Source organism: Phyllostomus hastatus, unplaced genomic scaffold, assembly GCF_019186645.2.
Source record: "Phyllostomus hastatus isolate PE091 unplaced genomic scaffold, TTU_PhHast_1.1 phas_contig_17, whole genome shotgun sequence".
NCBI classification, from domain to species: domain Eukaryota; kingdom Metazoa; phylum Chordata; class Mammalia; order Chiroptera; family Phyllostomidae; genus Phyllostomus; species Phyllostomus hastatus.
Window position 1 is genome coordinate 20589257 of NW_025333664.1, and position 23156 is coordinate 20612412.

The 23156-nt window shown below is 53.6% G+C and overlaps 1 protein-coding gene across 1 annotated transcript in view; it reads left to right on the forward strand.

The window, feature by feature from the left end:
* The window catches only part of NOL4L (nucleolar protein 4 like), a 123291-nt gene that overhangs the window by 26115 nt on the left and 74020 nt on the right, over positions 1-23156 (forward strand). The window contains exon 2 of the mRNA XM_045832909.1: positions 22903-23058. Within this exon, the coding sequence (XP_045688865.1) occupies positions 22903-23058 (156 nt within the window). The remainder of the gene's footprint in view (positions 1-22902; positions 23059-23156) is intronic.

The following is a 23156-nucleotide window of genomic DNA, read 5'->3' on the forward strand; positions in this document are numbered from 1 at the left end:
GTTTGATCAATAGTATATTACCCAGCTCCTGTGGCCGTGTGGTCAGTGGCTCAGACTTCAGGGTTTCCAGTTCTGGCTCCGCTATGTACCGGCTGTGTGGCCTTGGGCAGGTCAAGTTCTCTCTGTGTCCCCTTCGCTGTGCCGAGGTCAGCTCCTGTCAGCCCCTTCTCAGTCCAGAGCGGACGTGCTGGGTGGGGTCAGCGGAGGGGCAGGGCAGTTTCCCCAGGGCTGACGACACTTACGTAGGCAGATGCCACAGCTGAGGCCCCAAGGGACCGGACCGGGCCCAGAGCCAAGATTCAAAGATACACCAGCTTCTGCTCGGCTGTGTGACTTCGGGCCACTCTCTTTCCCTTTCTAAGCCTGCACTTCACCTCTCCAGGCTCCTGGGGGTGAGCTCTTCAGGGAGGGAAGCTTTGGGATGCAGCCCCAGTGAGCTGGCAGGGTTCGGGCAGGGCTGCACCTGGGGAGCTGGACTAACAGGGTAGAAGGGGGCCCAGGGACGGGTAGCAGAGGGCGAGGCACCTTTTCTTCTGCTGACTTTGGGAATGAATCTGACATTTTTCAGCAAGGATTTGATTTAAAGTTGCTGGGCGAACCTGACCCTGACAGAGCTGAAGCCCCTCAGAAATACTTGCTTCCGAAGAGGAATGAAGTTTGAAAGCCTCACAAGCCTTGGATTTGCTGTTTCATGGCTGGGAAAACGGAGGCTCAGAGGGAGGCAAGGAGCTCCCCAAAGCCACAGGCCTTTGCTTGTCCTTTACTCCTTTGCTGCCCCACTCAGCGTGTGTTGGTTGAGTACCTACTACGTGCAGGCACTGTGCAAGGCCCTGGCGGAGACCTCTGGATGCTCACGGTCAAGCAGGGGAGTACCTGTTAACCAAACAGTCGCACAGGTAAACGGAGTATTGCCACCGTGAGAGTCACCACGAAGGACATGGAGCTCACCAGTGCCTGACCTGGGTATGGGGTCAGAGAGGGCCTCTCTGAGACAGATCTGTTCATCTGTTAGGGCTGCCATAGCGAAGGACTGCCGCCTGGGGGGCTCGTGAGGTCTCCTCCCTGGCTTTCCGATGGCTGCCTTCTTCCTGGGTCTTCACATGGTCTGCCCTCTTTGAGTCTCCCTGTCCGAATCATTACCCTTCTTCCTGTAATGGCACCAGTCACATGGGATGGGGGCCCATCTGTATGACCTCATTTAACATTAGTTACTTCGTTAAGGGCCTGATCTCCAAATACAGTGACATTCGGGGGTGCAGGGGTTAGGACTTCAGCACAGGGATTTGCAGTGGGGGCAAACACACAACTTAGCCCATAACAGGCAGTAACACCTGAGCGGAGGCCTGAAGGTCAAGCAGAAGTTAACTGAGTCTTAGGGAAGAAAGGGAGTTTCAGGCAGAGGGGTGTCACATGGGCAAAGGCCAGTGGCAGGAGGCAGATACGGTGCAGATGTGGTTCTGAGAGCGGCCAGGGTGGCTGGAGTGCAGGGAGCGTGTGGTGGGGGGCTTCCAGATGAGGCCAGGAGATCACTCCCCTGCGCGGCCGCTTCATCGCCGTGTGTCTGCATCCCTTTCCAATCACTGCTTTTCGCATCGGTGAAATGGGAATAACCGAACCAGCCGTGTGGGGCTGGGGCCCTGGAATGAGGTCACACAGGTTGAACATGTCTTGCCGTGTTCCAGCCCCTCATAGGCACTCAAGACAAGTTGTCCCTTTTCTCTTCCCTTCCTGGACTGCCGTTAATGTCCTTTCGTCACCCCCTTGCCCCCTACCTTGATTTGTGTGACCCTGCTTGAAACTCTGATCTCCAGGACCGAGAATCCTTGGGAAACCGGATTATGAACTGGAGAGGCCATGTGGGGCTCCTGGGAGCCAAGGAGAAAAGGGCATTTCCTGGGGAGGTGCACGGGGGAGCGCGCCTGACTTATGAGCTCTACAGTTCCAGGCGCAGATGCTCAGTAAGAAGTCTGAGCTCCTGTGATATTTGGAAAGAAAAGCTCCACCCTCCCCCAGTACAGCATTGCCCTTTATTGCAAAGTAAAGGGACCGCCAGTGACAGGGGCCTTCTCCTCTTGGGGATGTTTGCCAGGTCTCTCTGCCCGCGAGCTGCTGCTTTACCTAGGCTCTGTAGCCTGAGCTTTCACTCAACACTTTTTCTAAATATTTAAACAAATGGTTCGTTTTAGAACAATGTTAGATTTATGAGAAAGGTACAAGGCTATCCCAGCAAGTTCCTGTAGATCCCTTACCCAGTTTTCCCCGTGTTAACATCTGACATTATTATGGTGAGTTTGTCACAACTGAGGAACTAACACGGGTATATCACTGTTCACTCACCCGGTCTTCAGATTTCACAAGTGTTTCCCTCATGTTCATTTTCTGTTCCGGGATCCCAGTCAAAATAGTGCATTACCGCCGTGGCTGGTGTGGCTCAGTGGGTTGGATGTCGTCCTGCAAACCGAAAGGTCAAGGGTTTGATTCCTGGTCAGGGCACGTGCCTGGGTCCCTGCCTGGGGCGCACATGAGAGGCACCTATCGGAGTTCCTCTCCCTCTCTTTCTCCCTCCCTTCCCCTCTCTCTGGAATTAATACAAGAAAAAAAAAGTTACCACATTACCTTTAGTTATCATGTCTCCTTAACCTTCTCTGGCCTGTGACAGCTTCTTAGGACAAAATTTATTTTGACATAATTTTTTGACTCCACCTGTAATGGGCATTGTTCTTGGTGCTGGAGAAGGAAACCGAATACTGCCTGTCATGGGGCCCACACTCGGGTGTGGGGAGACAGGCTGCAAACAAGCAGATGTAAATATTAACCGTGTCAGATGTTATACAAAAAATAAAGCAGGATAGGCCATGGGGCTGGGGACTCCTATTTGAGATAGGGAGGGCTGGGAAGGCCTCCTTGTGAGGAGACAGAGCAGAGATGTGCGGGAGGTGAGGAGGCCTCCATGCGTATCTGGTGGGAGAGTCTTCCAGACAAAGAGCAGAGCAAGCACAACACAGAGGCCCCGAGGGCAGGAAGCGCCTGGTGGGTCTGAAGAGCAGCCAGGAGGCCAGTGGGTCTGAGCCCCGGGGTGGGGGTGGGGGTGGGAAGCAAGAGCAGGTCTGTGTGGAGTATATACACTGGAGGGGGGACTTGGGAGGAGGCTGGTGTGGGGAGCCAGGTGAAAGGGGGTGGCAGCCTGGGAGAGAACGGGGCGTGTGGGGGGTGAGAAAGCGGCAGACTCGAGCCTGTTTTGAAGCAAGAGCCACAGGCTTCACTGGTGGGGACAGGGTTGGTCCTGAGCCTTCTGGCCGGGCTCAGGTGAGGAGGGAGAGAGAGGACGGCAGCAAGGCTCCGGAGACTGCGGGGCTGGGTTTCTCTCCCGGTCTCTCCGCTTCAGAGCCGCCTAGCCCGACGTACCCTCTGGCTGAGGGCCAGCAATAAACCACTGGTTTATTTTTTTTAAAGTGTAACACTTTGAAAAGGTAATAGAATCTCATTATTAAAAAGAAATTCATCGGTTACCGATACATAGTAGAAAAAAGGTCTCTCTTTTAGCCCTGCCTCTCAGACACCCAGTTCAACTTATTTCTTGGGTATCTTCCCAGGGGTATTTGATACATACATATATAAGCACATACGCACATATATTTGAGGACTTTGTTTCTATTTTTACACAAAATATGTTCTATGCTGTTCTATAGTTGCTTTTTTCCCTTATAATGGCTTTATTGAGATATAATTCACGTACTACACAATTCACCCATTTAAAATACAATCCATCCCTGGCTGTTGTGGCTCAGTAGATTGAGTACCGGCCTGCAAACCAAAGGGTCGCGAGTTCGATTCCCAGTCAGGGCGCATGCCTGGGTTGCAGGCCACGTTCCCAGTAGGGGGCGCATGAGAGGCAACCACACATTGATGTTTCTCTTCCTCTCTTTCTCCCTCCCTTCTCCTCTGTCTAAAAATAAATAAATAAAAGCTTTAAAAAAGGTAAAATAAAATTCAGTGGATTTTAGTTTATTCACAGTTGTGCAACCATCACCACCACCATTTTCATCACCCAAAAAAGAAACTCCATATCCACTAGGAGTCATTCCCCATTTCCCGCTGACCACCACCCACCCCACCCCACCCTGCTCTAGGCGGCCACCAATTGCTTCCTTCTCTGTCGGTTTGCCTTCTCGGGACGTGTCCTGCGAATGGAATCGTACAGTAAGTGTGTGTGGTCTGTGTGCCTGACTACCTTCTCTCAGCTTTCACGGTTTGTCTGTGTTGTAGCGGGCATTTCTTTCCTTTTATTACCAAATAATGTTCCATTGTGTAGATATATCACATTTTATTTATCTCTTCAACAGTTGATGGATATTTGGGTTGTTCCTACATTTTGGCTCTTATGAATAATGCTGCTTCGAATAGTCATGTACTAGTTTTGGGGTGTGTGCTTTTGGTGTTTTTTTCCCACTCCTCTACCTAGGACTGGAATTCTGGGACATGAAATAACCATGTTTAACCTTTTGCAGAACTGCCAAAGTGTTTTCCTGAGTGGTTACACCACTCACAATCCTACCAGCAGTGTATGAGTCTTCTGATCTTCCCACATCTTTGCCAACACTTATTATTACCTGTCTTTTGATTAGAGCCTAGTGGTTGTGAAGTGGTTATCTCCTGTGGTTTGGATTTTCATTTCCCTGATGGCTAATGATATAAAGCATCTTTTCATGTGCTTATTAGCCATTTGTATATCATCTTTGGAGAAATGTCTATTCAGATCCCTTTATTGTTTTTTAATTATTATTCTTTTATTATTTAATTATAAAGGCTCTTTACATAGTCTTGATACAGGTGCCTAATGAGATATATGATTTGCAGGTATTTTCTTCCAATCTGTTGGTTGTGTTTTCATTTTTTTGGTGATGTCCATCAGAGCACAAAAGTTTTTAATTTTGATGAAGTCCAGTTTGTCTGTTTTTGCTGTTGCTCGTACGTTTGGTGTCATAGCTAAGAAACCATTGCTTAATCCAAGGTCATGAGGACTTATCCCTGTGTTTTCTTCTAAGAGTTTTCTCTTTTTAGCTCCTACACCTGTCAGGTTGTTTTCCGTTGAACAGTAAGTGTATCAGTGAGTCTGCGTGCTGTCAGTGCAGAAGTATGGCAGAGCATAAAGAACTTTCTCATTTTTTACAGCTGCATGGGCATTTCATCGTATGGATGCACCATACTTTTTAATTTTAAAAAAAGACTTTATTATTTTTAGCCCTGGCTGGTGTAGTTCAGTGGATTGAGCGTGGGCCTGAGAATCAAAGTGTCGCTGGTTCGATTCCCAGTCAGGGCACATGCCTGGGTTGCAGGCCAGGTCCCCAGTTGGGGGCATGTGAGAGGCAACCACACATTGATGTTTCCCTCTCTCCTTTCCTTCCCCTCTCTCTAACAGTACATAAATAACATCTTTTTTTTAAAAAGACTATTATTTTTAGAGAGAAGGGAAGGGAGGGAGAAGAAGAGGGAGAGAAACATCAGTGTGAGAGAGAAACATCAATCGGTTGCCCCTCATATGCACCCCATCCAGGGACTGAACCTGAAACCCCAGCATGTGCCCTGACCAAGAATCGAACCAGTGACCTTTCTCTCCGAGGGGTGACGCCCGACCAACTGAGCCACCCTAGTCAGGGCGGGATGTACCATAATTTATTTACCTAGTCCTCCGTTGATAGGCATTTAGGTTGTTTCCAACTTTTCACTCTCATAACAAGACTTCCGAAAAACATTCTCGAACATAGATGGCCACCTCACATACATGTGAGGGTATACCAGGGACTGGAATTGCTGGGTCTGAGAAAATACGCTTTCGGTCTTTAGTAGACAATGTCAGGTTGCCCTCCACTCCTGGCATCAATGTCTGGAATGCGAACCACTGACGAGTAACCAGGGTTACTGTGCATTGAAGGCTCACTGGGCACTGGCACTGCTCTTCCCCGCATGGTGACCCCGGAGGTCAGGGTCAAACCCCCTCTCCACATTGATCTCAGGTTGTGTGGTTTGTCTGGCTCTGCACCCTAATGGATGCCTCTCATCCTAGCCAGCTCCCGTGCAACTGCAGAAAGGATGTAAATTCAGCATGTGATGTCTGGGAAATCTCTTTCTAAGACCACACTTAACCCGAGGGCAGAGTCTGCTCGATCACTAAGGAATCTTGTAAGGAATCTTGAAGGAGCACCTGTCCTATGTGAGGCACCTTGAGAGGAGTGAGGAGTGGCCCTCAGGCTGCATGCATCTGCCTAGTGAGGCAGCTACAACTCAAAGACAAGCTCAAGGGTCTGGAGGTCTGGCTTTGGGTCAAGCCTGATTTCGTCCCTTGTCATTTTGGGCAACTCACTTCCCTTCTTGGTGCCTCAGTTTTCTCATCTATAAAATGGCATTGTCAATAGTACCTACTGGCACATCTCTCACGCATCAGCGGTAACCTTGTTGACAAAGGGCTACAGGAAATCGAAGGCAAGAAATATGGCGGAGGGTCAGGGGAGGCCTGTGGAGGGGGGCAGGAGGGGTGGGTGGGAGGAGGGTGAAAGTTAGAGGGGGCATGACTCAGAAGGTAGGTGAAGGCATTCTAGGCAGAGGAAACAGAGGCTAACGGGGTGGAGGAGCAGCTGGGCCTGCTTGAGAGTTGGTTTGCACTGGGGCCCGAGGGAGGAGGAGATGCCACTGTAATCACTTCCAGGGGCCTTGAGTCCAGGGTTGCCTGGGTATTATTTGACTAGCAGCAGGGAGCCATAGAAGGACTGTTGAGCTGTCAGCCCCGCCCAGCATATTCCCACCTGCAACTTGGGCTGCCTCCTTGAAGCAGGCTTCTTTAGACGTCATTTCTTCTTGAAGGGCTGCCTGGAACAGTGTTTAAGGATCAGAGTTCTGGCCCAGGCTGGTATTGCTCATTTGGTTGGAGTGTCTTTCCGTAGCCTAAGGGCTGTGGGTTCAATTCCCAGTCAAGGCACATACTTGGGTTTCAGGTTCAATCCCCGGTCCAGAGTGTACGAGAGGCAGCTGATTGACATTTCTCTCTGACATTAATGTTTCTCTCTCTCCCTTCATCTCTCTAAAAGCAATGAAAAAGTGTCCTCAGGTAAGGATTTAAAAAAAGAAAAGAATGAGAGTTCTGGCGCCAGGCTGGCTGGGTTGGTCTCTGGCTTAGACATTTATGAGCTGTGTGACCTTGGTTATGTCACTTAACTTCTCTGGATCTCAATTTTCTCAGTCATAAAAGGAAATTGGGCCCCTATTTCCTGGGATTACAGTGAAGATTAAATGAGTTAATATATGTACCGTGCTTAGACCAGTCCCTGACATATAGTGTTCAATTAATGTTACTTGTTACGGAGAAGGAAGGCAAGGCATTCGGTTACTCTTTTTCAGATGGGAAAAGCAAGGCCCTCTGAGAGTGAGTCAGTGCCCAGGGTCCCTTTGGAGGGCCTGGACGGTTCATTCGTTGATTCATGCATGCGTTCATTCATTCATTCATTCAGCTGTTTCCCAAGAACTCTTCTTTCTAGATATCGGGAGTCCAGTCAATGGTGAACAAGACAAGTTTCCACCCCAGGGAGCTCCTGACCCTCCCCACAGGCTGTTAAAAGTCCTAACAGCCATTGCCTCAGACACCCACACTCTCTTCCCCTGTACCACCCGTGTCCTGCCCAGGCCAGAAGGCAATTAGAATTTTAACAGGAAGCATCTTGTGGTCCTCTGTCCCACCCTTTCTATGGATGGAGACACTGAGACCCAGGGAGGAAGGGCAGGAGCCAGGCTCCCACGGCTAGCCCCCGCCTCTGCCCTGTTCCCCGCAGACCCTGGGCAGGAAGGAGGTCAGAGCAGAGAAGCGGCAGGATGCAGTCAGGTCCTGATGTAGTCTAAGAGTGCAGCCAACAGGGTTTGCTGGGGGGTGGGATGGGCGAGGAGGGATGTGAAAGAAAGAGGAAGTAATCCGGGAGCCCTTTGCCCAGGTGTTTGACCTGAGCACGTGGAGGTGGAGAAGCTTCTGGGGGCAGGTATTTGGCGGCGGCGCCTGAGCAGCGGGCAGGGTGGTGGTGGTCCACACACTTAGGATGAATAAGCGGAGGCCTTTCCCTGGCCCTCCGACACACACTTTCACGTGTGTCCGTATGAATGGAGAGGAGAGGGATGTGTGACCGGCTGGAGGCGTGACCCTGGGGGCCATCCCATGGCTAGACTCAAGGACTGGGTTCTGCAGTTGGCAACATCTGGAAAGTCCAGCCAAAGTTCAGGTTTTCTCCCATGGAATTTCCCACTTTTTAAATATTAGCAATAAATTCAAAATTGTAATAAACCTCTGCTTACCCGTCAAAATACATCCATAAGCCCGTTTGGCCCATGGCCTGGTTGGGACCTCTGGTGTGTGGGTCTGGAGTCAGACTTCCTGGGGAGCCTGGCTCGCACTTGCAGCTGGGTACCCTCCGAGAGTGGCTCTCAGAGCCTTGGTTTCCCCATCTGTAAAATGGGAATGTTCATAGTACCCACCTTCCGGGCTGACAGTTACAATGAAACACTATTTGTGGGGGATCGTGTTAGTGACCAAGACAGACAGGTCCGAAGGGGAAAGAGCACCAGGCTTTGACTTTGCCCTTCTCTGTCTTGACAAGCTGTGACGTAGGACTAAATTGTAGACGTCTCTCGGGGGGAAGTTTGTTGTTCTCGGAGCTGGGCAATGGCTGGGATGCTGTGGAGGCCTCTGAGTCCCCACAACCATGCTCCCTCCCTGCCTCCTCCCCTCCAGCCTGCCCACCTGCCACCTGCAACCCTTCCACCCTGCAGCCAGAATGAGCTTTTGAAAGCACAAACCCAGCACGGTCTTTCTCTGCCTCGAGAAAAATGGTGTTGGCTTCCTGCTGCCTTCAAGAAAACGCCCAAGAGCCTCAGCCTGGTGTGGGGAGGTGGGAGGCGGCCCTCACCTCTCTCTGTCATATCCCTCCACCGGCCCTGCTTAAGAACCAGCTGCACACGGCCCCTCATCGGGCCAAGAGTGCCCGTGGCCCTCTGCCCGCCCGTCATCCATCTAACACACAACAGGCATCTGCTCTTTCTCTAACCCAGATACCCACCTCCCCATGGCGACCTTACCCCTTGCCTGTGGTCTTCCTGAGTTCCCTCTTATCCCTGCCTTTTTGCAGCCCATTTTCCACAAGCAGCCGGAGGGATCCTTGGGAAATTAATTTGAATAGTGTCTCCCACGTGCTTAAATCCCTCCATAGCCGTTCATTTCACTGCGAGTAAAGCCTCAACCCCATCCCATCTCTCCAGCCCCGTTCTGCCCAAGATGCCGCTGCCTGGCCTGCTCGCCTGAGGGCCTTTGCACATGTCGTTGCCCTTCCTGGATGCTTTCAACATGCTCCTGCAGGAGGGTTTCCTTGGCCACCTGCCCACAGGTACAAATCACTTCTTGGGAAGTGTGGCCGCAGGGTCTGCCTGTGACTCTGGAGCAGCAGTGCCTGCCAGTGATATCCACCTTCACCTTGGTTAAAAGCCATTCATCCTTCAAAGCCCAGCCAAAAATGCCACCTGCTCTGAAGCCTTCTTTCCTTTACACAGCCCCATGCCCCACCCTGTTCCCGAGGCCCTGCCTCCGCGTGAGCCCCTCCTGGGCATCCCTGACAGGAGGGACGGCTCCATCCCAGCTTCCTGTGAGTTTTCCCTTCCTCCCTGTTGGTCTCCCACACTCAACACTGTGCTTGTCACTGGATGGCGAGCTCCTCAAGGCCAGGGAGCAGCACAGTAAAGAGAGCTGACGTCTGTGCAGCTTGTGCCGACTCTGTGCTCAGCACTTCCCTGCGATGCCTTCGATCTTCACAACCCTGCGGGGTCGGCTCTCCTCAAAGTCCCACCTTAAGGAGAAGCCAGTGGAGGTTTAAAGAGGTTACGTCACATGCCCACGGCCACCCAGCAAACCTGACCCCAGAGAGCTGGAGCTTTTAATGAAGAGTGGTGGTAACCTACACACAGCAAGCACCTTCCACCTGCCGGGCACTCTGCTGATCCCTGTTCAGGTGTTTCCTGCTCGTATAACTTTTATTTCGACTCCATGCTGTGGCTGTGGAAACAGAGGCACAGAGAGGTTCAACAGCTTGCTGAAGCTCTGGAAACTAGTGAGGAGTGGAGTAGGAATGGAACTTGGGCTGTCTGGCCTGAGTCACGCTCTCAACACTCATGTGGTGCTAGTGATCCTGCCCCCCTCCCTCTGGTCTGCCCGGGAGGGTTCTCTGGATCTCGGCACCCTCAGCACCTGGAATAATAGCCAGCCCTCAGGTGGCACTAGTTAGGGAGTGTGTAATGAATGAGGGAGCAGGGAGGTCAGTGGGCACGGGACTGTACCCTGGCCATCCCAGTGTCTGGAAGCCCAAAGATGTGGCAGCCCTTCTCCCAGGCCCTGTGCCCCCCACCACCATCCGGTTGTCCAGACAGCCCCCAGGGGAGGACCAGATCCATAAACATGAGGCTCCACTAGGGCCCAGGAGGGGCTCTGGGCACTGTATGAGTCTTCAATATTATTGCTTTATTGTCATTTAAATGGAGCCTGCCTCAAACAGGCCACCCAGTTCTAGCCACCAGCACTGGACAAAACCCCCATTGAAAAGCCAATTACAATCACTCCATCTAAATTGTCATGGATTTGTATAGAAAATTACATCTCCATTTAGTCCTGAAGCGACATCCTGGGCTTGGACAGAGGGGAGGCTGGCTCATTTACCCCACCGGCTCTGCGCGGGTGCCGCAGGCAGAGAGAAAGCCCAAGCTGCTGGGTCTTGGCCGGCCTGGGGAACAAAGGCCAGTTTGTGGGGGCCCAGAGAGAAGCTGGGCCTCTCAGGGCGGCTCAGATTCCAGGCCTGGGCCGATGGACCCTGCACCGCCAGCTGGTCTCCCCTGCTGGCGGCTGTGGCCAGACGAGCTCCTGACAGCCGGCTTCAGGCGGCCGTCAGCCCCACCACCATCCAAGGTGGCTTGGCTCACATCCACGCTGCCAGGAAACGAAGGCGGTTTGCCTAGGGAACACTAGACTGGGGTCCTGAGATCTTGGTTTCATTCATTCATTCATTCATTCATTCATCCCTTCATTCACAAATTATTAAGTGCCTGCTGGTGCCGGGAGAATCGAGATAAGGTAAAGTGAGCTCCGGCTTGAGTGTCCTGAGTTTGGTTCCAGACTCTTTTCTCAGTGACTGTGAAGAACAGGCCACTTAGTTTATCCAGGTCATTTTGATGTTGTTGAGCACCTACTATGTGCCAGAGGACAGGACGAAATGGTCCTGAGTCTTGGTCCTTGAAGTCCAGCGGGGGTCCGCTGTTTTGCACATGGTAAGTGCTCTGAGGGAAGGGACCGGGATGATGTGGACTTTTGGGAGGGGCTGAGTGAGGAGGCAGTTTTGGAGCCAGTCCCGTGGAGAGCACGTGGCAAGGGCATTCCAGGCAGAGGCAACGGAGTGCGCGTGGGCGGGTAGCGAGGCAGGCTGGAGCCGCGGCGTGAGCATGCGGTGGGAGATGAGGTCCCGGGGGCACCCTGGGGACTCCGACTCCGTGGGCCTCTTCTCTGAGCCTCAGTTCCTTTATCTGTAAACACGGGAATGATGACCTTAGCCTCCGGGGGCTCAGGCTGGGTGGGGCTCAGGCCAGGGCTCAGGGAGATACTCTATGTAAGATCCCGGTAGCAGCTGGGCACAGGATGCTCCTGGCTGGCTAAGATAGCCTCGCTTAGAGGGCACTCTCCATGAGCCAGACAGGGACAGGGGCTCTGCATGTTGTCACTCATTAACCCTCCCAAGCAACCTATGGGGTAGGGCCGTTATCCCCATTTCACAGATGAGGACACTGAGGGAACAGCATGGGTCAGCTAATTATTTGTTACAGTTCTAATCATTCCTACTCTAGGCTAGCCCAAGGCCTGCCACAAAGCAGACCTTCAAAGAGTATTTGTTGAGTCAGTGCTTACATCTGGAAGGGGGGTGCTGGGTGAGCATGGGGAGCTGGGGTGCAGGTGTCTGTCCTTGCGCATGTGTGGGAGCAACTCTGAGACTGGGCGTGACTGTCTGTGGGACTCTGGGACTGCCCGATGACCGCATGGCTGTAAGGGACTCTGAGTGCAAGTAACTGTGTCTGACAGTGGAAACCACTTGTCTTCTGGAGCCCAAATACCAGGGGGCTGCGGGGGCTTTCAGACCAACTCTGTGTGTGGCTGTGTCAGACTGTGTATCACCGTCTACACACGTCTGTCTGCGCCCAAAGGGCAGGATGGCTGGCAGGCCCAGAGGCTGCTGGGGGGCAGGACAGGCAGGTTCAGAAGTGAGCAGAGCAGAGTCCCCATCCACCCCCACCCAGCCCCACGAGGCATGCAGACAGATGGAAAAAACGCTCATACCCGGGGCAGGCGGGTGGCTGCCCCACCAGGGACTACTCTGTGCACAGAAAACAAGTTCTTCTGGTATCAGCTCAAGTTTGGCAGGAAGTGGCTTTTGGGTGGCAGGAAGTTGGATTCAGCTCATATCAGCCCCGGCCGAGGGGCAGGAGAGCAGTTATCTGGGGTTAAACAGAGTAACCGAGAAGCGGGGCCCCCCACACCCCACACCCGATAGAGCTAAGGACACAGCCCACCTCTCCTGGTCATTTGGGACAGTGAATGGGGAGGAGAGAGACCTTGTAAAGAAGAGCTGCCATCCATCAAGTGGCTGCTGGGCCTCAGACCCCAGATGGAGCTCATGATCCACCTCCCATTACCCCCATTTAGCAGATGTGCAGATTGAGACTCAGAGGCAGTGACTTGCCTGAGGTCACCAAGACAAGTGGAGAGAAGGGAAGGAGAGAGACTTCAAGAAATTTACAACTGTCTACAGACAAGAGAAAGACCAGGACAGAGAGCAAAGAGGAGAGGGGAGATGGGAACAGGATAAAGTAGTTGAATGAATGCAGACAGCAATGAGACTACACCAATGGGAACACTTCTGGGGTACCAGTGCTTGCCAGGCCCTCATGTAGAATCCCAGCTGACCTGGAGATCCTGAACCCGTTTTCCATATGAGGGGAGTAAGACCCACAGAGCCTCGATGCCTGATCCAGGCCTGATTCCGAAAGCCCATGTTTTTTCAGGCCGTGCCCCTATGCCCAACTTCTAGGGAAGGGCAGTGGCTGTACTAAAACAGGTTCCTGATTCCACTAGCCATTTGCCTGGGTACGCTGTTGAGGAATTCACCCAGTTGGCCAGTGGAGAGCCAGGGTTCAAACCTGGACATGGTGGCTGCAGAATTCACGTGCTTAACCATGTGACAGGGCGTGCAAGCACTATGTCAGAGCAGGCAAAGAAAGCCATGGCCTTGCCCTCGGGCTGGAATCCAGAGGGTCCCGCTGCTGACCTGAAGCCCCAAAGCTATGCTTGGTGAGAAACTAAGTCTCCCAACTCCCAGCCCTGGACACCCTAAACCCCCCCACTCATCTCCCACTAGAGCCCCTGGGGAGAGGGTCACTGCTCCTTCTGTTCTCATCCCAAAAGCAGCACCCAAGCTGTTCCCTGGCTGAGATGCTGATTTGAAGCTCAGTTTGCATGTCGTTTGCACATTACTCAGCGCATGTCAGAAGGTACGAACATCTCCCTTTCAGGGGAGGGCTGCTGGGCCCCCTGCTCTCCTCCAGACAGCAAAAATGCCAGCCGGCTAGACAGGGAGCTGCGCCCTGGCCTCTGACAGCACCCGCCTGCTGCCACCTCCCCCATTCCCTCCTGGAGCCAAATTTAGGCAGCTCTGCTACTGAGAGATGGGGAAAGCGGAGGCAGGAAACCGGTGAGGTTGAAGGCAGCTCAGCCTTGGCCCTTGAAGGGTGGGGCAGCCCCAAGGGTGCCCCTGTCCCTAAAGCCTTTGGCCCAGCCTCCCGCCATTCCTCCTCCCACAGGAATGCGGGCTGGGTTGGAGAACGCTGGGTTCTCAGTTGTAGCCCAGGGTGCTGGCTACTCTGGCCATGAGGGAGGAGGGAGAGATGGAGGGAGGGAGGAGGTCATGGCCAGGGCAGTGGGGAAGGGATCAGATAGCCTCAGCCTCCTCCTGCTCCAGACACCGCTGCCACTAGGGACAGGAGCCTGCTCTGCTTCTCAGTACTTCCTGTCCCTCCTTGTCATGCTCCCCACTCCCCCACCAGAGGCCTGACTGTTGGGTGGGGGGCAGGAGGCACAGCTGGGCCTGTGGGGACTGCACTCCCCCACAAAAGGCCCTTACCAGGCCATCTTCTCCTTGGGCTAGCCTTTGGCCTTGTGATCTTAGCCTACCTGGAAAGTGGAGAGTCTGGCCTAGACTGATTTCCAAGTGGCTACCCTCACTAAAAGCAAGGGTTTTGGGGACACCTGGCAGAAACTACGGACATGGCCGTGGCTTAAAGCCTAGTAACTTCTTAGAAATCTAAGATTTCTCAGGTATGACTAAGAAAGGCAGCCCTTCACTGACACTGAGACAGGATGTGGTGGGCCGAATACTGAAAGAAGACCTAGACTGGATTCCAGCCACCATGAGCCCAGGGTGAAGCAATTAGTGCCCAGTAGCTGGGAGCATGGATCTGATTGCCTGGGTTTGACCAGCCCTGCCTCTCTGTTCTTCATGACTATGGGCAAGTTGCTTCAGCTTTCTGTGCCTCAGTTTTCTCAGCTGTAAAATGGGGGTAACAAACCTCTCAGGGCTGCTGGGAAAGTGAAATGAGGCAGTGAATCCTTGGCACATATGAAGTGCATCAGGATACCAGCCACCGGTGTCATTGGTGTGATTGTTTTGTCTCCCTGAGCAGTCTAGAGGCTCCCCGGAGCTAGAACGGATGCGGACGCGATGGGGAGGCCCTGTAGCTTGGTGATTAAATGGTCTTCGGGATGGGGGTTCAAGTCTGCATGACCCTGGGCAAATGGCCACACCCCGCGGCGCCTTGGGCGGGGAACAGCAAAGGAGCCTACCGCAGAGGGTCTGTGAGGATTACACAGACCAGGCTTTGGCACAGCGCCTGACGTAAAGCGGGCGCTCCCTGAAGGAGAGCTGGCCAGATCGAATGGTACCGCCCCACACAAAGGACAGGTGGGCAGCGTCCCGGGGGTGGCGGGGCGGGAGCAAGGCAGGTGCGCCGGGAATACGCGAGGCGGGACTGAGAGAGGGGGAACGCGAGGGCGGGCGGGCGCGCGCGCAGCAGGTGCGTGAGGAGTGGGCGGAGCCCCGCGCGGGCGGGGTCTCCAGGTGAGCGGGCGCGCGCCCGGAGGCCAGTGACTAGGGGAGGCGCGCCGCCCGGCCCACCGCAGGAAAGCGTCCCTGTGTCTTTAACGCTCTCCTCCTCGCTTCCCCTCCACCCCTTTTGTGCGCCCCCCCAGCCAGACTGCAGCCGAGGAGCCGTCCCCCCTGCACTGACAGCTGGTATCTAATTACTGTGTGAGAATGGAAAGTCAGGCTGTCCCAGCTCGGGGGAGAGGGGATTAACGTCTCCTGCAGAATACACTTCCTCTGGTGGGTTGCCATGGTTACTCTCATTACCTGCCTGCCCGCGAGGAGCCCGCGCGAGCCGCTCCAGCAGGCCCTCCGAACCCGGGCCCGGCGCGCGCGCGCGCGCGCCCAGCCACCTCCTCCCTGCCGAGGCGCACGCGCGTGCGCCTTGGGGAGAGCGCGAGCCGCCTCACCCCGGCCCCGCGCCGGGCGCCCCGCCCCCGGCCCCGGGTCCCCCGCCCAAGCAGCTGTCAGAGGCGCGCGCGGCCGGGTCGGCCCCAGCGAGCGCTGTCAACAGTCATTAGAGCGCAGGCCGCTCCCCTCCCCTTCCAGCTCCTCCACTAACCCCCGCCCTCGAGTCCGGGGTGGGGCCCGCACCTGGGGCCCCTGCTCGTTAGCGCTCCCGGGCCGCCCGCCGCGGCCCCCGAGGGACCCGCCCACGGGGCCTGCTTGGCTCAGGGCGGCCTCCTTCCGCCTAGACCGGCCCTCCCTCCCTTCAGCGACCCCATTACCTGTCCTTAGCCGCGGCGCCCGAAGGAGGCGGGTCCCCAGAGTCCTGGAGGGCGCCCCTCCGGAGTAGTGGTGACAGTGGTCATTTATACGTGTCTCGCCCAGGGCGGGCGCTATTTCTGAATCATTTGGGTTCCTACTGTCGTCCTGTGAGGTGGTGAAAGCCACTATGCATATTTTGTCACATCAACACAGGAGGAAAGTGAGGCTCAGGCAGGCCAGCCCCTTGCCCAGGGTCAGGGCTGAATAGTCCTTAGGCTTGTGACTTCACCCCTAGAGTACCTCCTTCTTCCTCACACTCCTGGACTAGAATCCTGGCAGCCAGGCCCAACCTTGGCCTGCCTGAGAGTGCCATTAGCTGCTCCTTCCCTCCACTTCTTGACCCTGGCTCCTCTCCTCCTATTGGCCCACTGTGCCCCTTCCCTTCTCACACTCTCCAGACATCTCAGAGTTAGCAAAACCAAAAAAGGAAAAAGAAATATTCAGAGCTGCTTGAAGGATATGGCAGCTGTCAAAGGTAGTGCTGTTATTTGGGGGCTGATCCCAGCTACCTTTCTCTGTGGCCCCGGCTGTGCATTTGGGTCCCCGGCGTGATTTGAAAGAAGATGGAGATTCAGCGAAGCAGAAAGGAGGTCTTGGAATATGTGAGGCCTGTTCCAGATGGCAGGTGCGACGCGGTGGCGGCTCCACACTAACAGTTGGAGGTTGTGCACAGGGGGTGGAGGAGAGGCAGGTGCTCCATCGAGTCCTCCGCACCTTGTTTATGTATTTATTTGTTTATAGGGGGGTCTTGTCCTGGGGGGGTCTCATCCCTCTGCCCCATACAGACCTACAGAGTTCAATGCAACTACGGGTCCTAAAATTCTGGTGCACATCTTCATTTTGGAGAGATGTCTTTGGTTTCCAGTCAACAGTCGGTAGTATTCATGAGCAACAGAAATGTAAAGACTGCCTTTGTCCCATTTACGCAGTACCCTCTTCTCAATTATCCTGATCGCCCTTTACAAATGATGACTGGCTTCTCTTGGGGATTATAAGGAGAGAATTCTGGAGATTGGGGTGAGGAAACCTTCATTCAGGTTTCTATTCTTTTTGCTCTCTCCATTCTGTGTCATTTTTAAATTTCTCTCCACCTTCTTCTTTCCATCTGAGGACCCTTTGCAGGAGGCTAGCTCCTCCCCTCCAGTGTTCTTTCAGTCCCCCCAGGAGCTGGAATGGGACTTTATAGCAGCCCCCCAAACCTGCTACCCAGCCTTCCAAAACGCTGATCAGTCCTGCCTGATTTCATTACAGTGTGGTTTGAGGGACAGGGGCAGAAGTTAGGAGGAACATGCAGTTTATGTTCACAATAGCCTCTGCCTGTGAGCTCAGCCACTTAGCCCGCTGGCCCAGACAGGACAGAGTGGTGTCCCCACACTGGCCTGCTCAGTCCACCCCTTGAGGTCCTGGGCTCCCATGCAAGTGGTCATCAGAGGTGTGTTTCCACTGGGATGGGTTCTGCTGACGGACCTTCTCCTCTGACAGCAATGCCTTGTAGAGAGCTGGGTCTGAGATGCACCAAAAGGACACACCCTAAGGACTTTCTCTGTGGTTTGTCCCTCTGCTGTAGGAACCCCATTGAGAAATGTCCTCACTATGTGGCCACACCCTTTCAACCATAGCTTCTGCACTGCTGGAAGGCACACACCACTCATATAGTGATGGCGGTGCACGAAATGGCACGCTGGTGGTGCGAAATGGGGAGCTCACCTCCATGAGTATAAAACTATCTGCAAGTGGCTTCAGAGTTCCAGCGGAAGTGACAGGACTGCAACCCATTAGCATTTGGACCTCACTGGCCATAAAAGGCAGGGGTCCCTTTACCTGGCTTCCTGGGAGACCGGGAAGATGCGGTCAGACCTGGGAGCTCTCCTGACAACAGCTCCTGAGGCCACACTGGCACAGGCCTGTCCCGTGGCCTGGTAGGACACGCTGTCTCCCTTGTAGGTCTGCAGCCCTGGGTGTAGCAGCCTTGCTTGTGCTGAGCATTCAGATCATTTGAGGAAAGTGAGGGAGCCAGAAGAGATCTGTCAAAGGATGACCTGCTTAAGTATTAATTAACTGTGCCAGGGAGGACTTGAAGATCTGATGCCAGGACGCTGGGCACTCCTGCCCTTTCTATTCATAATCCACATTAAGTTTCTGGGCAGGTATTCGGAGTTTCTGCTAATGTTACCCAATAAGATTCTTTTGTTCTCACCATTAGGAAAATTGGCCTTCATTGGAGAAGAAAATATTAATACGTTAGGCCTAGAAGCACAGAACCTGTCTGTATTTAATGAGTCAGTGCCAGTTCCCTGGTAGTTACCTTCCTGTCTTCAATCGTGGGCATTTCAGCCAGCAGTTATCCCAACCTGCTGGGCATCAGAGTTATTTGATGAATTTTAAAACCCCCATATTTGATAGGCCTTGGTTGGGGCCTGAGAACTGATGTTTCTAACAAGTTCCCAGAGGATGCTGATGATGATGCTGGTGACCTAGGGACCACACGTTGAGGACTGCTATTCTAAAAACTCTGAAATATCAGTAGTATTTAAATAGACATTTTGCAATTTCTTTGATGACTTGTAACCTGGCCTTCAGTTTAGAACCCAGATGGGCTGGATTTAAGAAAGATGGTATTGTCCAAGAAAGTTAGTAGCTCCGTACGTTTTTAAAAATGATTGCCATGTTTAAGTTTTGTTGCCTTTGGTCTGGTTGGCTGTTTGGAGTTAGCTGTTTCCAAAGGATGGAGTATGTTACCATGGTGATATCCTTCCCCATTTAGGAAGGCCCCAGAGGTCTGTCTTCTGCAAGTGACCGGGTGTTTTCTCATGGCTTTTCCCATGGGGTGCTACAGGGTTCCGTGCCATCACTCCTGGTGGGAGTTCCCAGGAAGCTGGGGTAGATGGGAGGCTCCAGGCCCCCTCTTTCTCCAGCCTGTAAACGAAGTGAGCTTCCTTTGTCACTCCAAGGCCCAGCGTGCCAAGGGCAGTGGATTAGATTAAGCTCATCTGGGCACAAAGCAGAAGTGGCTGGTAGGGGCATCCCCAAGGCTGTGAGGAAGGTGCTTTCCACTCCCTTAATTAGCAGCTCTGGCCTTGGAGAGCTGTGTCTGGATTCTCAGCTCGGGAAGGCATGCCTCTCCTTCAGCATTTAGCATGAAGGTTATTACCTCTATGGACGCAGGGCATGGCAGAGACGTCTGTGGCACGTGACTACCATGGGATTTCTTTGTTCTCCTGCCAGGGTTCTCCTTGAAGGCCACACAGATATCCTGGTGTTCTTCCCTTAGGGTGTAACACACATGGTGTCCAGGTGGCCACAGCTCAGCAAAGGACAGTTCAAGGTGTGGCTCTGCATACCTTGCGTGGGGTCGAGCTCTGGCTGCTATGGGCCCTCTCTTTCCTGTGTGCGTCTCTGCAGCTGGGATAGACCAGTCACAGGACCTAGGTTTGAACATCCAGGGGTGTCACAATCAAATCGTACACAGGGGGCTACTACAAATGTCCTCCTGAAGTGTTTCTCTGAGATAACTTGATGGTTACACTGGACCAGGTACAAAGCTGCTGGTTACCTCTGTCTGCCCAAGAGTGGAGGTGGGAAGCTGGGACAGACACAGGACAAGCAACTGGACGTGTTCCCCTGTTTAATCCGGGTTGATCAGTCACACCCTGACTTTAGGAAAGCTTATCCCAAGTTTGTGTGACAGCCCTAGTATGTAATTTAGGATTTACAGAAGACTCTGCATCTACTTTTGGGGTGGGTGTTACCTCGGGGGACATGTTCTGTAGCCTGAATGGGAGGCCAGAGATAAGAGCAGATTCCTAAACATAAAGTGTTCAAACTCCGTGGGTCTGAAGGGAAAAGACGGACATTTACAAGCTTATATGGGACAATGCCTGATGTACTTTCTCACGTGATCTTCGGGACATCCAGCCAGGACGTCTTCGGCCCCTTTCTCAGGAGGGGAAACTGAGTTTCAGGAGGCCGAGAAGTGAGCTGCCCCAGGCCACCACGCTGACCAGGGAGCACTTTCCATTCCACCGAAAGCACTGTGTTTCACCCGATTTTCTTCCTCCCTTGCTTCCCACCAAACCGTATCCACCTTTTCCAGAAGTATCTGTGGCCCGAAACAGTTTTAAATGCAGAGAGGGCTATTTACTTTGAAGCAGCTAAATCCATCATTATGACTCTGGATTCAGATTAGCGAAATGTTGTGGAATGACCCACTATTCATTCCCTCTCTCTCTCTCTAAAGGATTTTATTTATTTATTTTTAGAAAGGGGGAAAGGAGGGAGAAAGAAATGTAGAGAAACATAGATCGGTTGCCTCTCGCACGCCCCCAACTGGGGACCTGGCCCACAACCCAGGCATGTGCTCTGACTGGGAATCAAACTGCGACGTTTTGGTTCACAGGCCAGCACTCAATCCACTGAGCCACACCAGCCAGGGCTACTTTTTTAATAGACATTTTTAAAATCAAGTTTTCATAGACACACAGAAAAGTACACAGATAAGTGTTCAGATTAATGGCTTTTTATAAACTGAACACACCTACAGCACTGTCCCCAGATCAAGAAGTGGAAACCCACTCACATTTTCATTCTTAAGGTTCTTGTGTTTGTTTTTGCCAGTATGAACCTCTGGTTAGAAGTCTCTTATTACTACTGACCTGTTGTAATATTTGTCCCATGCAACTCTGTCACGGCAGTATTTGAGGATCCCTCAGTTGATGGGTAGTTAGCAGTCAGCTAATGAATGAGTTAGACACCGATAAGCCCTGTTTTCAGATGATCCAGCATGTCACAGGGGGCTTTCAGATGCCCCTGTGAAAGAAGAAGCAGTAACTCCTGAGAGGGCTTAAGAGCAGAAGAGTCAGGGAGTTTCACAGCTCATCTCCCAAGTGGGGCTCAGGGAGGCTGAAGAGGTTGCCCACAGCCTCCCAGTAAGGAAGCAAGCAGCTACACACTCACACCAGCTACGTGCTGCTACCGGAGAAGTCTCCATTGAGCTGGATCCTCACCAGGAAGGAAGCCGTTGGCAGGACGGCCTGCACAGGGCCCGTGAGGTCACTGCCGATGGTCACCACTCATACACGCTGCCACTAGCTCTAGGGTGTGGGACCCTGTACCCCAGATGCCCTTCCTCCCCCATGTGCTCTCAAGTGGGTCCCTGGCAGGGACAACCCTGTTCGCCCACCGGGGCATGCTGGGAAAGCCGCTGGATAAAGTAAACCCCGCCTGTGGCCAGATGGTGGCGTGAGCGAGGACCCCACTCCGCACAGTCTCTGTTCTCCTCAGACGACAAAGACCTAGGTACTGAGCCAGCTGTGCCACTTACCAAGCCAGTCACCACACCGCAGGCAGGTTCTGACCGTAACCCTCTCCCAGACTTGCCCTGTTCGGCCCTATTGCGGCAGATAGGAGAACCTTGGCAAATGGCGTCACACTCCTTAATGACCATGTTTGTCCAGCAGCTTCTGTGGGCTGCTGGTTCAGGGCTAAGTGCCGCACACGTATCTCCTTTATTCCCCTTCGTAGCTCCTGGGAAAGGCGCTTCTGTCATCCCCGCTCTCCAGATAAAGGATCTGAGGCTCGCAGAAGCAAAATAGCTGCTCGGGTCACACCACCACTTAAATGATGGGGCCCGTGTTCAAAGTAGGGAGAGTGTGTCTAAGCCGCACCGCCCGGCTGCTGGTTGTGACCCGCCTGTCATTCAGTAGGTGCAGACTGAGTCTGCAGTGTGTCAGGCGTTGTTGCAGGTGCTGGGGAGACGGCTGTGAGCTAACAGGTGAAGCCTGCACCCTCCCAGAGCTGACGGTTCCTGACCAGAATCCTTTGAGGAAGAATTATCTTAAAAATTCGTATTTCAGGAACTTTTAGAGAAAAGCCTTAAAAATTAAAAATTCTGCTCCTAGCTTCCTCTTCATCTTTGAAGCGCTCCAAAGCCCTCCAAGTCCCACCTTAGGGAGGTGGTAGCTGAGAGCCAGGCATACCTGAGCCTCTGTGTAGCCCTTGCCCTGTGAAGAAGGAACTCACTTAGTAGTCCTGTCCCTTAAGGACCCCGCCTCGTCCTCCACCGCCCAGCCCTCACGCCCCGCAGTCTCTCGCCGTCTCTGTGCCAGCCTCACCAGTCAGGGATGGCAGGTGTGGGCCCGGCAGCGCTCATGCTGCAGGACCCAATCTCAGTCCTGGCACACCTTGTCGGGGCCAGCTGACAGCACTCACGCCAGCCTGACAAGGGGTGGGGGGACGGGCACCCCGCTCCCCTGGCCGTGCTACCCCCACGTGGCCTTGTGTCTGGTGTTCTCGACATCACACACAAAGGGACCGGGTGCCACTGCTGGCGCTCAGCTGCTGGAGTGGGGAGGGCCGGCCGTGGTGAAAAGCTTTTCTGAAAGGCCAGGGTGGAGGCAAGAGTCACCCAGGTGATCCAAGCTGGTCCCCAGGGACCCCAGCCCAGGACCACAGTGAAAGGTTACTGCTAATTGGCGAGCTCCTGATGGGGCCGCATCTATTTAGCACTCCCCCCTCCCCAGAGACTTCCAGGATGGTCTTGGCACAGCGTGTGATTTGAGAGCTCCCGCCTGAGTCTGGCACAATCTGTCTGAAATTGTGAGCATGGAGCCTCTTGGTTTTTTAATTTGTATTTTTGTTGTTGTCATCCCCTGCCCATTGTTTCCAGTAGGTTTGGTAGCAGCAGCCACCCTGACCCTGGTACCCCTCCCTGGGGCCCCCTCTGCGGGCTCCTTCCCCCCACCCCTCCCCCCACCTACCATCAGAGGCCTTGCTGGAGTCAGAGAAAAGCGCTGTCCTGCCCCGACCCACCTCTCGGCCTCAGGGCCCAACTCTCACCCCGCCGTCATCCCTGACACTAACACAGCTTTCCACCCTGTCACAGGGGGCAGATGGCCTGTCGGAGCCGGAGGGCATCTCTCTGAAGCGGGTCGCTGTGGTGGAAGATTTCTTTGACATCATCTACTCGATGCATGTGGAGAGCTCAGCGGAGCCAGGCAAAGCCCCCAAGCACGCTGGGCAGAAGAAAACCTACCGAGCGGTGAGATTTCTGTCCCTTTGCCTCTGCTGGCAGCCCCAGGCCTTGGCAGGAGGCCATGGGCTCTGCACATGTTGGGCGGGGGCGGGGCAGGGAGCTGA